Source organism: Zalophus californianus, chromosome 10 (assembly GCF_009762305.2).
Source record: "Zalophus californianus isolate mZalCal1 chromosome 10, mZalCal1.pri.v2, whole genome shotgun sequence".
NCBI lineage: Eukaryota > Metazoa > Chordata > Mammalia > Carnivora > Otariidae > Zalophus > Zalophus californianus.
The window spans coordinates 56,541,725-56,558,944 of NC_045604.1; the positions used below are offsets into that span (position 1 = coordinate 56,541,725).

At 37.6% G+C, this 17,220-nt stretch overlaps 1 protein-coding gene across 1 annotated transcript in view; it reads left to right on the forward strand.

Moving 5' to 3' along the window:
• Positions 1–4,869: 4,869 nt before the first annotated feature.
• The window catches only part of KIFAP3 (kinesin associated protein 3), a 205,754-nt gene continuing 193,403 nt past the window's right edge, over positions 4,870–17,220 (forward strand). Inside the window, exon 1 of the mRNA XM_027612528.1 lies at positions 4,870–4,971. Within this exon, the coding sequence (XP_027468329.1) occupies positions 4,892–4,971 (80 nt within the window). The 5' untranslated portion in view covers positions 4,870–4,891. The remainder of the gene's footprint in view (positions 4,972–17,220) is intronic.

Below are 17,220 nucleotides of genomic sequence, written 5' to 3' on the forward strand. Positions count from 1 at the left end.
ACAACACAATCAAAATTAGAAAAGTCAGAAATAAGTTGATACAACTCAAAAAGAGAATTAGAAGTTTAAAATCCTAGAATACACGAGTAATAAATGTGAGAAATAATGTATTAATAACAGAAAATCAAAAGAGGAAAACATTAAATTACAAGATGAAGAAAGATAAAAAAGAATTTGAGAAAAAATGACAAATATTGAAGAGAGGCAAAGAAGAGATGAGTCCCTGAAAATGAAAACCCAAACAAGAGAACAAAATAAATTTTAAAAACTATAATTCAAGATAATGTTCCTGATATTTTTTAAAAAGAATGTGAAACTACATATTGAAAGAGCACACCATATAACTGATGCTATCATACAGAATATCCGACATCAACATATTTGAGTAAAATTATTGAACTTTATAAAAAAGAAAAAAATATTTGGCTTTTTAGGCAAAAAAAAAAAATGTGACTTATACAGGAAAGGAAATTAGATTAACACATTTTCACAACCCTTCATGCAAGAAGAAAATAAGAGCAACATATTGAAGATATTGAAGGAAAGAAAATGTGAGCCAAGGATTTTATATCCAGTAATACTGAACTTCAAGTAAAAAGCACAGACAACTGTTATCAACAGGAAAAGCCTCTAGGAATATTGTTCCCATGAGCACTTCCTAAGAAATATACTTGAGCATAAGTTTCAGACAACCAAAATGACTAGAGAGACATTGAACAAACACTGGTAGCATCAAGCACTGGTGGTTACTGACATCAGGAAGAAGTGAAAACCAGGTGCTGTGTTCCCTGAGTAAATAGTCCAACACCATTTATTATGTTGCCAAAGGAGTCAAACACAAGTCTGATCAAGCTCTGGATTTAGCTGCCAATTAGCACAAAATATATTTTTTCAGGATGAAGATAATAAACTCCATTATAAGCATGCATTCAGCAAATCTGGAATGTGGAAAACCTACAGGTAAAATTCTGCTGACTCTTCAATAGGTATAATGTAAGGCAAAGAAAGGGATAGAATAGAAATCTGTAAATTGATAGAGACTTAAGAGACATATCAAGTTTTAAGAATGGGCAAAATCAAACTATAGTGTCTAGGGATACGCAAACAAGGATGTGACTGCGATCACAGTTAGCATAATGATGACTTTTGGAGGCAAGAAAGGGGCTGATGTTGGGAAGAGCTTCTGGGGGGCTGGAAAAGTTCTCCAACTTGATCTGAATACATGGGTGTTTGCCATCTAATAACTCACTAGGCTTTGCATCTGACTTGTGTCTTTGTCTATATCTGTGTTACTTTATAATAAAAAGGTAAAGATAAAACAGGAAAATTTTACACAAATAATCTGGGTTCTGCTCACTTGTACTATCTCTATTTCCTCATCTATAAAATATAAGTATCCCTCTTATAATTTTGTTTCTGTTGGTACCTAGCCCATAGTATGCCCTCAATAAATACTCATCCCCCTGCGGTGCCTGGGTGTCTCAGTCGGTTAAACGTCAGGGTCCTGGGATCCAGTCCTGAATGGAGCCCCACAAGGAGCCCCACATTGGGCTTCCTGCTCAACGGGGAGCCTGCATCTCCCTCTCCTTCTGCCCCTCCCCCTCCTCCTCCACTCTCTCTCTCAAATAAATAAAATCTTTGAAAAAATAAAATACTCATCCTTTCCTCCATATGACTACATAGAGTTTTTTCTGCAATAAGACAAATTATCTTTCAGCCAGAAGAAACCAATAGAGCAGAAACAAAATAAATGTATACTAAGGTAGAAGTAAATAAAAGACAATCACCCAATCTTCCCCTTCTTGACTACTGTCTCCATGAGGGAATAGTATTATTTATGAGAAAAAAATGCAGAAGCCCCAATTTCTATATAGTCTTCACCCTAATAGCCTACATGCAAAAAATTAAATGCAGAACTTATTACTTTATGACAAAAAACCAGTAAGTTTCCATTTATTTGGTGATTTCTCTCCTTGTCTATATGTAGTCATTCCCAAAACTCATTTATTGAGCACTTCCTATGGCCTGTTTAGTTTTTTCTTTGCTCCAAGTAAATTGACCAGCAAAATGAAAAAGAATAAGTGTTCCTTAGGTGATATTTGAGTTTCCAGTTCAGGTTTTTCATATTTGTTCCATTTTAATGATATTATAAACTCAAATGTATAGGCAACAGAATAACCTTAGAATCAATCCTGGCTCCAAATCTCAAGATCTACAAGCAAAAGTTATTCTGGTAACCATGAAGATATTTTAATAAAGTAAAAAAAAAAAAAACACCAATCTTGCTAAAAATATTTAAGTTGTTCAGGTTTCCTTAGTTCAGATGGAGGAATATCCATCAGCCTGTCCCCTTGGTTATGGGGGGAGATTATTTCATAGAGTTCAGTGAGGATAAGACAGAGCAGGGACTAGAGTCAGTTCCTCTCAACCTTGACTACAAAACCAAGTATTCTTTGGCTGCCTCCACAAAGAAAACAACCACTACCACCACCTAAAATTCTATGTAGTTGAGTAGCATATCTTGCATGCTTACCACAGAGATTGGAGAAGACGGGGCCAAACCAGTCTGCTCCAAGGTAAACCCCAGTGCTGAACTTTCATTGACCTTTTCCCTCATTATAATACTAAATATCACACCCAAGACCCATGGGCTTGGTTTGGTTTCAAGGGCCTGGTTCAGTATCAAGGAAGTGATTGAAAGAGAAATATACATCACCACACCCAAGGAGAACAATTTAGAAAAGTAGAGAAGCAGCATTTTCTTTACTTTGTTTTTACTTTGTTTTGTTTTTGTCGTGGCATACTAACACCTTTTATTCAGAGAATGTTGGCATCCTCAACTGACTCATTTGGAAAGAAAAAGAAGTTCACATGCCAATGAGGGGGAGACGCAGGAAGAAGACTGATTTGAGAAAAATATTTTACAACTTGTCAAGTTTGGAATAGGAGCATCTTATTTTTCACCTCTTCCTCTTTGAAAGAAATAAATTGGGCAACGTGGACAAGGTGTTGAAGGGTGAGCTAACATGCAATGAGTTTTAAATCTGTTCTGTCACTAACATGCTCAGGAAAGAATTTTACTTCATTGCAACCATTTCTCAGGGTTATTGATATATCTACTCTCTTCCTTGATATAGCAAAGACTACATTGAAGAGAGATGGATTTGGTGGGAAATGCCCCAAATTGGATACAAGTCTGTTTCTGATGTGCAGTGACTTTTATGACACATGTGCTATCTACACACGAAAAGAAAGAAAAGAAGGATAGAAGGGAGAAAAAAAATGGAAGGAAGAGTGGGTGTGAAGAGAAGGGAACAGAAATGAAAGAAAAGAAAAATTGAAATTCAAAGTTTTAAAGTCAAATAACATGTGATTGAATTTCAGCCCCTACTTGTGGGATTATGTCACCCATTTCGACCCTAGGAGCACAAATTCATTTCACACCCAACTTCAAAGTTGTTATTATTGTTAACTGGTTGTTGCTAGGAACTGGTCTGGAATGAACTGACAAGCTCTGATTCTGTTCTTAATGACCTGGAGGGTATGTCACACTTATGCTATGGCAATGCCTTTCTTAGAGAGGTGAAGAAGAGAGGTGTTTGGTAGTAGTTGTCATATGCTTTCCAGGTCTAAAAATTTTCTAATTCTGTCTACTAAGAATAGACAGACTACTGTCTGAGGAAACATCTGGTTGCTAATATAGCCATTGCCTGCATTTACCCGTCCGGACTACTACCATTAGCTCTGAATTGTGTGCCTGGAACACATAATATGTATCAAACATTACTGAAGGAGAGATTGGATTCACTTAATATCTCCAACTCAAATGAAATTTCTATCATTGTGAGAGATTATGAATTGAAGCAATAAACTGAAAAGGGATAGTGTGGCATCTTCTTACAAGAATAAAATTAATAGGTAAGACAGTTTAAAATAACATGACCCTTAAGAAAAGAAAAACTTGACGTGGGATATAGGTGTGTGGGAAATATGACTGAGACCCCAATTACTTGTTCTTTGATTGCCTATTCATAGACTTTGAACTCCTTTCAGGTAGGTCTGTATTTCATTCTTTTAATAGCCTTAATTCTTAGATGAATGCCTTATGTGGGATAGGCATTAAATGTCTGACTAAGGATTCCATAGTCATCTTGGTTTCTACAGAGATACATTGTAGCTTTACCATAGAACGTGTTACTTTGAATTTCATTTATTCACCTCTGTGTATCCCTTCTAGATTTAGATACAATTCTTCAAGTCAAGAACTATGTCTATTCATTTTTTGCATACTCGAGTCTAAAGCAATGTCTGCTCATAAATTTTGGTTAAATTAATAAATACAACTAATCTGGATGAATAAATTTAGAACCTCTACCTCCCTCACTGTACCATGTGCATCTCTCCAGAAGCATAACAACAGCTACGCTCTCTTGCAGAGAATTTCCAATTGAACATGAATGTCCATATTTGCATATACAAATTCGCAAACACAGGGGTTTTGTGTGTGAATGAATGTGTATGGATACATGTATGACTAAATATGCACATCTTCCACTTATACTGTATTGAGTATTCATTTGACTGCATGTCTATAAGAATCACCAGGTTGACACACAAGTATTTTCTCAAAGTATGGTTCAGGCTGTAAGAGAAGCTAAGGAGAAGAAAAGCGGAGAGATTCATTATTTATTGTCCTAGTGGGTCACCTACCTCCTTGTCCTGACACTTGGAGCAACCCAATGATGTCATAGTTGTTGTTTGATGTCATACTGGTTGAAAACAGAGGTTACTACTTTAAGAAGAGGATGTATTTTAAAGGGCCCTTTTAACTAAAATCTCCTTTACCTTAAGATGTGTATCGTGAGCTCAAGTTAATTTGAAAAGTGAGAAGATGACTGCATTAATAGCCAGTGGATGTGGACTCTTTGGACCACAGTGGCCATTTGATGATATCCCAAAGGCAGTCACAAGGTAAGAAATGATTTCCTACAGATTCTTGAAGCCATATCAAGAAATTTAAAAGCAATATATTTGGAAAATAAAAATATAATTCTTACACCTCTGTTCTATGTTGCTGTGTGCTAAAGTATAGAATAATTGATATTGCCAAAAGTAATAAATTTCAACATGACTTTCCTATATTCAGACAGTTCTGTGGCTCCCCATGCCTGCAGAAAATATCCAAATATCATATTCTCTTATACCAGACTTTCCATGATCTTTCCCTGATGGTTTTTCCAAAGTTATTTTTACTGCTCTCATTCAAACCTAATTCTCTAAACATCTCAAACTACTTGCAGTTACTTAAAGATACCGTAATGTTTCAAGATTTTGTGTCTTTTTATGTACTATTGTCTTTTCCTAGAATATCCCAATTATGCTCTCTGCTAAGAAAATTTTTATTCATCCTTTGTGAGCCCTACCCTGAACTCTACCCAAGAGGATGAATAGATTACTCCCTTCTATATGCCAACATTCCACATGTCTCATGGTGCCATTATGACATGGATTAATATGTTCAATAGTTATTTGCTTACATACCTAGTGACTATTTTATGTGCTCCTTGAAGGTTGTCATTATATGATACAGCATCAGTTACCATTTATTAGTTATGACTATGTGCCAAGCACTATGATTAGAAATGTAACTGGAAATCCATGATTTTATACCTTTTTAATCACTCTTATTGGAAAAGAGAGAAGTATAAACAAATTATGTCCATAATGTACAGTAAATGCAGTAGGAGAACAGAGAAGGCATTTTACTAAGTCTGGAGTTTAGAAAAAGCTTCCAAGAAAACGAGTTTTGCTTATAGAGGCAAACTGTAGTATTAACAAGCAGGCTTTCCAAAGCAGTGCAGCCTGACTGTTAATAGCTCCAAAGCCCTCCAGAAACCATCCTTGGAATGCTGATGTATCACTGGGGTTATTTGTATTTAAATGGTTCTTTCATAGAGGGGTTTATGTATCTTTGTATTCCTTTGTGTTGAATTATAAGACCAAAAAGTAGCAATTACTTTTCTCTATACTTTTAAGCTCCTCACTGCAACTAGTACAATATCCAAAATGCTGTTGAACAAATCTAAGGGTGAAGTTGAAATCATAATGCTTTTCACATAACTTTACAGTCTACAAGATTTTCACAAATATTAATTAATTTTCTACTCACTCCAATCTTTTATATTTGGGGTATTTATCCCAATTTTTCTAAATTAAGAAGACACAGCTTAAGTGATTTCTTCAGAGTCACATGATTAACATATGGCTTTCAAACACCTAGTTTACCTAATAACAATTACTAACATTTATGTCATGATCACCCTGGTATAAATTTATGTATGCTACCTTATTTAACATTACAATAACTCTAAGACATATAAACTATTCTTATTCTTATTTTAATGGATGAAAAAATTGAAACATATAATTTTTAGCTTGCCCAAGGTCAAAGAGTAAATAAATGGTGGATCAGATACTCTACACCCAGTTCTGACTCCAGAATTTAGGCTCTTACCCATCACGGCAAGTTCCATATGCTGAATGGGATTGGTTTCTTCATTCGAAAAATTTATAATCAATTTGGGAGGGGGTTGGAATAAGAGGGGAATGTTAAATTAATACATATAAAAGTATCTAAAGACATCTGAAATCTCTCTATCTTTGGAATTATGTAATTTAATGATGTTATATCTAAATATGAATTTCTCATTTCCTTGTTTGTTATGCCTTTTAAAAACAACTAAATTGAGAAATAATTTATATACAATAAAACAAAGGCATTTTAAGTATACAGTTTGATGAATTTTGACAAGTGTGTTCACATGTATAAATAACCATTACCCCAAATTCTTCCCATCCTGATTACAGCCTGTGTGTCTCCTATGCCTGGCATAAGCAACCACTTGTCAGCCTCCCATCATAATATTTTTTTGGTTTTTGTGGGTTTTTTTGATTTTGTATTCAAGAATTTCTTTTACATGGAATCAAACCATATGTTTCTTTTATCATAATGCTTTTAGATTCATTCATGTTGCTATATATATCAGCAATTTGGTTTTTTAATGCTGAGTAGTACCCATTGTGTGGATATCCCACCATTTGTATCAATTGACATCTTAATGGACATTTGGGTTGTTCCCAATTTTATATTATTATGCAAGCAGCGGTGAACATTTGTAGACACCAATTTTTGTAGAAATATGTTTTCATATCTCTTGGGTAAATATCTAGAAGCGGAATTACTGAGTTATGTGGTAAATGTATGCTTAGTTGTTGGAGAAACTGCCAAATTGTTTTCCAAAATGGTTGTGCCATTTTGCATTCTCACAAGCAATGTAGAGCTCTAGTTGCTCCATATTCTTGTGAACATTTGGTATTGTCTGATGTTTTAATATTAGCCATTACAGTGGGTGTTTTGGTAGGCAAAATAGTACTCTCCCCTTCCCCCCCCCCGTCAAATGCCCACACCTTAATCCCTAGAACTTGTAAATATATTACCTTATACACAAAAAGGGACTTAATAGGTATGACTAAAGTCAAGGACTTATCTTAACATAGACAGTCTATCCTGGATTATCCAGGTGGGCCCACATGAATCCTTAAAATTCCTTTGGAAAACCTTTCCTGGCAGTGGTCTTAGAAAGGGTGATGATGGAAGGAGGTCTACTAAAATGGCAGGATGAGAAGGACTTGGCTACCATTGCTGGCTTTAAAGATGGAGAACAGAGGCTGTGAGTAAAGGAATGTGGATGGCCTCTAGCAGCTGAAAAAGACAAGGACACTGATTCTCCTCTAGAGCCTCCAGAAAGTAATAAAGCTGGGCTGACAACCATGAAAATATATAGTTATGAATATATATGCGCCCAACATGAAAGCACCTAAATATAGAAAACAAGCAAATATTGACAGAACTTGAAGGAGAAATAGACAGCAATACAATAATAGTAGGAAATATCAATATCCCACTTTCCTTTTTTTTTTTTTTTTGAGAGAGGGAGAGATGGGGGTGGTGAAGGGCATAGGGAGAGGGAGAGAGAGAATCTCAAGAAGGATCCATGCCCAGTTAAGAGCCCAACATGGGGCTCGATATCATGACTCTGAGGTCACAACCCGAGCTGAAATCAAGAGTCAGACGCTTAACTGACTGAGCCACCCAGGCGCCCCAATACCCCAGTTTCAGTAATGGATGTAAAATCCAGACAGAATCGATAGGGAAACAGTAGACTTGAACAACACTGTAGACCAAATGGGCCTAACAGATATATATATATAGAACATTCAATCTGACAACAGCAGAGAACACATTCTTCTCAACTGCACATGGAACATTCTCTAAGATAGATCACGTTAGGTCACAAAACAAGTCTTAATAAACTTAAGACTGAAATCATATATAGTATCCTCACAGTATAATGAAACTAGAAATCAACAGCAGAAAGAAAACTGGAAAATTCACAAATCTGTGGAGATTAACATAATCCTGAACCCCCGATGGGTCAAGTAAAAAATCAAAAAAATCTTGAAACAAATGAAAATGGAAACACAATATACTAAATGTATGGGATATAGCAAAAGCAGTAAGAATGCAATTTATAGTCATAAATGCCTGCATCAAGAAAAAAGAATGTTCTCAAACAACTTAACTTTATATGTCAATTAACTAGAAATAGGAGAACAGAAGGAGAAATTAACAAAGATCAGAGCAGAAATAAAAACTAGAAAAACAAAATCAGTAAAACTGAGTTGATTTTTGAAAAGCTATCCTAAGATTGAGTCAATAACCCAAAACCTCCCAACAAACATAAGCCAAAGATCAGATGACTTCATGGTGAATTCTACCAAATATTTAAAAGATAATTAACACCAGTCCTTCTCAAACTATTCCACAAAAAAAAATAAAAAATTAAAGAGGAAGGAACACTCATTTTATGAGGCCAGTATTATCCTGATGCTAAAGCAGATGAGCACATTACAAGAAAACTACTGGCCAATACACCTGATGCATATAGACACAAAAATTCTCAGAAAAACACTAGCAAACTGAATTCAAATGCACATTTGAACTGGATCATACAACCACAATCAAGTGAATTTTATCCCTGGGATGCAAGGATGGTTCAACATACCCAAATCAATAAATATGATAAATCATATTAATAGAATGAAAGATAAAAATCACATGATCATTTCAACATATGCAGAAAAAGCATTTCACAAAATTCAACATCCCTTCATGATAAAAAGTTTCAACAAACTAGGAATGGAAGGAAATTGTTTTAACATAATTAATTTCATCTATGAAAAACCCACTGCCAACATCATACTTAACAGTGAAAAACTTAAAGCTTTTACTCTAAGATCAGGGACAAGGCAAGGCTGCCCATTCTTGTCACTTTTAGTCAACATAGTCCTGGAAGTACCAACCAGATCAATTAGGCGAGAAAAAGAAAGGGCATCCAAATCAGAGAAAGAGAAAATAATTTGTTTGCACGTGACATGATGGTATATATAGAAAATGCTAAACACTCCACAAAATCTGTTAGAACTAGTAAACAAATTCAATAAAGTTGTAGGATACAAAGTCAACATAAAAATTAATTGCATTTCAATATGCTAACAATTAATTATCTGAAAAAGAAATGAAGGAAACAATCCTATTTGCAATTAAGCACAAGAATAAAATGCTTAGAAATAAACTCAACTAGGGGCACCTGGGTGGCTCAGCCAGTTGAGCATCTGACTCTTGGTTTCAGCTCAGGTCATGATCTCTTGGGTCATGAGACAGAGCCCCATGTGGGATTCTGTGCTCAGCAGGCAGTGTGCTTGAGATTCTCTCCATCTGCTCCTCCCCCCACTCGTGTGTGCTCGCTCTCTTCCTCTAAAATAAGTAAATAAATCTTTTAAAAAAAAGGGAAATAAACTGGTCTTTGGGGGGGCAGAGCAAGATGGCGGAAGAGTGGAGACCTGGATTTCATCTGGTCTCAGGAATTCAGCTGAATAGGGATCAAACCATTCTGAACACCTACGAACTCAACAGGAGATCAAAGATAAGGAGAGTAACAACACTCTGAACAGAACAGCGACCACTTTCTGGAAGGTAGGACGTGCGGAGAAGTGAATCCGAGGCGATATTCGGGAGGAGAGACAGTGGGGGAGGGGGCCTCCATCAGCCTCTTCTGGCAAGTGATAGAGCCGCGGAGCACAAAATCAGAACATTTAGAAGTTGGCTCCGCTGAGGGACGTCGCTCCACTGGCTAAGCGAGGGGTGGAACCCTCGCGGGACAGTTTGGTCTCAGGACCCTCGGGGTCACAGAATGACCAGGGCAGAGCTCCCAGGTATCGGAGCAGGGAAGCTGGCTGCGGAGACCGAGCCGAGGCGCGGGCTCTCAGCTCGGGGTTGCCATAAACTGTGATCCGCGGCCCAGTCGGGCCACTGTTCCTCCAGCAGGGACCCAACAAGCAGCAGAGCCAGGGAGACTCCCCTTCCTCCCCTGGGAGGAGCGGCGCGGAAGCGCACTGCAGGGATCTGCTGGGTTTGGAGACTCCACACGGGGTCGGGTGCCAGACATAGAAACGCTCAATCACAGGCCCAGTGAGCACAGAGTGCGGCCGGAGCCCGGGGAGTTGGGAGTGACTGGTTTTCTCTGGGGGCGCACTGAGAAGCGGGCCCCGAGTTCTCAGCTCCTCTGGGCAGAGATTGGGAGGCCACCATTTTCACCCTGGTCCTCCAAAGCTGTACGGAGAGCTTCCAGGGAACAAAAGCTCCTGAGAGCAAACCAGAGCAGCTTGCTTAGCCTGGACCGACAAGGGCAGGGCAATTCTGCCTCCGGCAAAGACATTTGGAAACCACGGCAACAGGCCCCTCCCCCAGAAGATCAGCACGAAGAGCCAGCAAGCCAAGACCAAGTTTACCGATCAAGGAGAACAGGAGAACTCCAGCGCTAGGGGAATACTGCACATAGAATTCATGGCTTTTTTACCATAATTCATTAGTTTTTCAAAGTTAATTTTTTTAACTGTTTTTTTTTGAATTTTTCTTTTACCCTTTTTCAAACAACATCTTATCAATCCCTTTCAAAAAAAATATTTTTTATTTTTCATTTTTAGAGTCATATTTTTATCCCTTCATAGTAGTTACCCTTATTTTTGGCATATATATATAAGTTCTTCTCTCTTTAAAATTTTGAGATACAGTTTCTTCTAACAGATCAAAATATACCCTAAATCACTAGTGTATGGCTTTGTTCTATTCTCCTGCCTGATCACATTCTCACCCTTTATTTTTCTTTTTTTCTTTTTTCTTTTTCTTTTTAAATCTTCTTTCTTTTTAAAAACAACTTCTTATCTTATCAATTCCTTTTATAAAATCTTTTATAATTTTCATCTTTACATCAATTCCTTTTATAAAATCTTTTATAATTTTCATCTTTACATTTTTATCTGCCATCCCTTCATTGTATCAACCCTTATTTTGTACATATATAAGTCTTTCTTCCATTAAAATTTTAGCAGGCACTTTCTTCTAACAGACCAAAATATGCCCAAAAGCTAGTGTGTGGCACTGATCTATGCACTAGCCTGATCATATTTGATCATATTCTGTTTTTTTTTGTTTTGTTCTGTTTTTATTTGTGTTTATCTTTTTCTTTTTCCTTTTTTTTTTTCTCTTCTTTCTTTCCCTTTCTTGTCCCCTGGTTTCAGGTCTTTTCTGATTTGTATAGAGTATATTTGCTGGAGACGTTGTTAACCTGTTAGCATTCTGTTCTCTCATTCATCTCTTCTCCTCTGGACAAAATGACAAGACGAAAAAAATCACCTCAGCAAAAAGAACAAGAGGTAGTACAGTCTGCCAGGGACCTACTCAATACGGACATTAGTACGATGTCGGACCTAGAGTTCAGAATCATGACTTTAAAGATACTAACTGGGCTTGAAAAAAGCGTGGAAGTTATTAGAGAAACCCTTTCTGGAGAAATAAAAGAACTAAAATCTAACCAAGTCGAAATCAAAAAGGATATTAATGAGGTGCAATCAAAAATGGGGGCATTAACTGCTAGGATAAATGAGGCAGAAGAGAGAATCAGCGATATAGAAGACCAAATGATGGAAAATAAAGAGGCTGAGAAAAAGAGAGATAAACAACTACAGGATCACGAGGGCAGAATTCGAGAGATAAGCGATACGATAAGATGAAACAACATTAGAATAATTGGGATCCCAGAAGAAGAAGAAAGAGAGAGAGGGACAGAAGGTATATTGGAGCAAATAATAGCAGAGAACTTCCGTAATGTAGGGAAGGAAACAGGCATCAAAAGCCAGGAGGCAGAGAACCCCTCTCAAAATCAATAAAAATAGGTCAACACCCCGACATCTAATAGTAAAACTTACGAGTCTCAGAGACAAAGAGAAAATCCTGAAAGCAGCTCAGGAGAAGAGATATGTAACCTACAATGGTAGAAACATTAGGTTGGCAACAGACCTATCCACAGAGAACTGGCAGGCCAGAAAGGACTGGCATGATATCTTCAGAGCACTAAACGAGAAAAATATGCAGCCAAGAATACTATATCCAGCTAGGCTGTCATTGAAAATAGAAGGAGAGATAAAAAGCTTCCAGGACAAACAAAAACTAAAGGAATTTGCAAACACAAAACCAGCCCTATAAGAAATATTGAAAGAGGTCCACTAAGCAAAAAGAGAGCCTAAAAGCAGCATAGATCAGAAAGGAACACAGACAATATACAGTCACAGTCACCTTACAGGCAATACAATGGCACTAAATTCATAGCTTTCAATAGTTACCCCGAATGTAAATGGGCTCAATGCCCCAATCAAAAGACACAGGCTATCAGATTGGATTAAAAAACAAGACCCATCAATATGCTGTCTGCAGGAGACTCCTTTTAGACCCAAAGACACCCCCAGATAGAAACTGACGGGGTGGAAAACCATTTACCATGCTAATGGACACCAAAAGAAAGCTGGGGTGGCAATCCTCATATCAGACAAATTAGATTTTAAAACAAAAACTGTAATAAGAGATGAAGAAGGACACTATATCCTACTTAAAGGGTCTCTCCAACAAGAAGATCTAACAATTGTAAATATCTATGCCCCTAACGTGGGAGCAGCCAATTATATAAGGCAATTAATAACAAAAGCAAAGAAACACACTGACAACAATACAATAATAGTGGGGGACTTTAACACCCCCCTGACTGAAATGGACAGATCATCTAAGCAAAAGATCAACAAGGAAATAAAGACTTTAAATGACACACTGGACCAAATGGACTTCACAGACATATTCAGAACATTCCATCCCAAAGCAACAGAATACACATTCTTACCTAGTGCCCATGGAACATTCTCCAGAATTGATCACATCCTAGGTCACAAATCAGGTCTCAACCGGTACCAAAAGATTGGGATTATTCCCTGCATATTTTCAGACCACAATGCTTTGAAACTAGAACTCAATCACAAGAGGAAAGTCGGAAAGAACTCAAATACATGGAGGCTAAAAGCATCCTACTAAAGAATGAATGGGTCAACCAGGAAATTAAAGAAGAATTTAAAAATTCATGGAAACCAATGAAAATGAAAACACAACTGTTCAAAATCTTTGGGATACAGCAAAGGCAGTCCTGAGAGGAAAATATATAGCAATACAAGACTTTCTCAAGAAACAAGAAAGGTCTCAAATATACAACCTAACCCTACACCTAAAGGAGCTGGAGAAAGAACAGCAAATAAAGCCTAAACCCAGTAGGAGAAGAGAAATATTAAAGATCAGAGCAGAAATCAATGAAATAGAAACCAAAAGAACAGTAGAACAGATCAATGAAACTAGGAGCTGGTTCTTTGAAAGAATTCACAAGATTGATAAACCCCTGGCCAGACTTATTATAAAAAAAAAAGAGAAAGGACCCAAATCAACAAAATCATGAATGAAAGAGGAGAGATCACAACCAACACCAAAGAAATACAAACAATTATAAGAACATATTATGAGCAACTCTATGCCAGCAAATTAGATAACCTGGAAGAAATGGGTGCATTCCTAGAGATGTATCAACTACCAAAATTGAACCAGGAAGAAATAGAAAACCTGAACAGACCTATAACCATTAAGGAAATTGAAGCAGTCATCAAAAATCTCCCAAGAAACAAAAGCCCAGGGCCAGATGGCTTCCCAGGGGAATTCTATCAGACATTTAAAGAAGAATAAATACCTATTCTCCTGAAACTGTTCCAAAAAATAGAAATGGAAGGAAAACTTCCAAACTCATTTTATGAGGCCACCATTACCTTGATCCTAAAACCAGACAAAGACGCCACCCAAAAGGAGAATTACAGACCAATATCCTTGATGAACATGGATGCAAAACTTCTCACCAAAATACTAGCCAATAGGATCCAACAGTACATTCAAAGGATTATTCACCACGACCAAGTGGGATTTATCCCTGGGCTGCAAGGATGGTTCAACATCCGCAAATCAATCAACGTGATACAATACATTAACAAAAGAAAGAACAAGAGTCATATGATTCTCTCAATAGATGCAGAAAAAGCATTTGACAAAGTACAGCATCCTTTCTTGATCAAAACTCTTCAGAGTAAAGGGACAGAGAGTACATACCTCAATATCATAAAAGCCATCTATGAAAAACCTACAGCGAATATCATTCTCAATGGGGAAAAGCTGAGAGCTTTTCCCCTAAGGTCAGGAACGCGACAGGGATGTCCACTCTCACCACTGCTATTCAACATAGTATTAGAAGTCCTAGTCACAGCAATCAGACAACAAAAAGAAATGAAAGGCATCCAAATCGGCAAAGAGGAAGTCAAACTCTCACTCTTTGCAGATGATATGATACTGTATGTGGAAAACCCAAAAGACTCCACCCCAAAACTGCTAGAACTCATACAGGAATTCAGTCAAGTAGCAGGATGTAAAATCAATGCACAGAAATCAGTGGTATTCCTATACACCAACAACAAGACAGAAGAGAGAAAAATCAAGGAGTCGATCCCATTTACAATTGCACCCAAAACCATAAGATACCTAGGAATAAATTTAACCAAAGGGGCAAAGGATCTGTACTCAGAAAACTATAAAATACTCATGAAAGAAATTGAAGAAGACACAAAGAAATGGAAAAATGTTCCATGCTCATGGATTGGAAGAACAAACATTGTGAAGATGTCAATGCTACCTAGAACAATCTACACATTCAATGCAATTCCCATCAAAATACCATCCACCTTTTTCAAAGAAATGGAACAAATAATCCAAAAATTTGTATGGAACCAGAAGAGACCCCGAATAGCCAGAGGAATGTTGAAAAAGAAAAGCAAAGCTGGCGGCATCACAATTCCAGACTTCCAGCTCTACTGCAAAGCTGTCATCATCAAGACAGTATGGTACTGGCACAGAAACAGACACATAGATCAATGGGACAGAATCGAGAGCCCAGAAATGGACCCTCAACTCTATGGTCCACTGATCTTTGACAAAGCAGGAGAGAATGTCCAATGGAAAAAAGACAGTCTCTTCAACAAATGATGTTGGGAAAATTGGACAGCCACATGCAGAAGAATGAAACTGGACCATTTCCTTACACCACACACAAAAATAGACTCCAAATGGTTGAAAGACCTAAACGTGAGACAGGAGTCCATCAAAATCCTCAAGGAGAACACAGGCAGCAACCTCTTCGACCTCAGCCACAGCAACTTCTTCCTAGCAACATCGCCAAAGGCAAGGAAGCCAGGGCAAAAATGAACTATTGGGATTTCATCAAGATAAAAAGCTTTTGCATAGCAAAAGAAACAGTCCACAAAACCAAAAGACAACCGACAGAATGGGAGAAAATATTTGCAAATGACATATCAGATAAAGGGCTAGTATCCAAAATCTATAAAGAACTTATGAAACTCAACACTCAAAGAACAGATGATCCAATCAAGAAATGGGCAGAAGACAGGAACAGACATTTTTCCAAAGAAGACATCCAAATGGCCAACAGACACATGAAAAAGTGCTCAACATCGCTCTGCATCAGGGAAATCCAAATCAAAAACTCAATGAGATACCACCTCACACCGGTCAGAATGGCTAAAATTAACAAGTCAGGAAACGACAGACGTTGGCCTGGATGTGGAGAAAGGGGAACCCTCCTACACTGTTGGTGGGAACGCAAGCTGGTGCAGCCACTCTGGGAAACAGTATGGAGGTTCCTCAAACAGTTGAAAATAGAGCTACCATACGATCCAGCAACTGCACTACTGGGTATTTACCCCAAAGATACAAATGTAGGGATCCGAAGGGGTACGTGCACCCCAATGTTTATAGCAGCAATGTCCACAATAGCCAAAGTGTGGAAAGAGCCAAGATGTCCATCGACAGATGAATGGATAAAGAAGATGTGATATATATACACAATGGAATATTATGCAGCCATCAAAAGGAATGAGATCTTGCCAGTTGCAACGACGTGGATGGAACTGGAGGGTGTTATGCTGAGTGAAATAAATCAATCAGAGGAAGACATGTATCATATGACCTCACTGATATGAGGAATTCTTAATCTTAGGAAACAAATTGAGTGTTGCTGGAGTGGTGGGAGGTGGGAGGGATTGGGTGGCTGGGTGATAGACATTGGGGAGGGTATGTGCTATGGTGAGCACTGTGAATTGTACAAGACTGATGAATCACAGATCTGTACTTCTGAAACAAATAATGCAATATATGTTAAGAAAAAAAAGAAGAAGATAGCAGGAGGGGAAGAATGAAGGGGAGTTAGTCGGAGGGGGAGACGAACCATTAGAGATGATGGACTCTGAAAAACAAACTGAAGGTTCTAGAGGGGAGGGGGTTGGGGGGATGGGTTAGCCTGGTGATGGGTATTAAAGGGCACATTCTGCATGGAGCACTGGGTGTTATGCACAAACACTGAATCATGGAACACTACATCAAAAACTAATGATGTAATGTATGGTGATTAACATAACAATAAAAAATTATTAAAAAAAAAACAAAAACAAACAAACAAACAAAAGACTTTTCAAGAGTACCAGAATCACATAATCAGAAAATTTGTGCATGTATGTAGCATTGTATCATGAGAGGGCAGATTAGAGATTATGTTGATCTTGTGAATGTCTGAAAAATATTGACATCAGAGTTAAAATTTGTTCTCTTGAAGTAGTTGC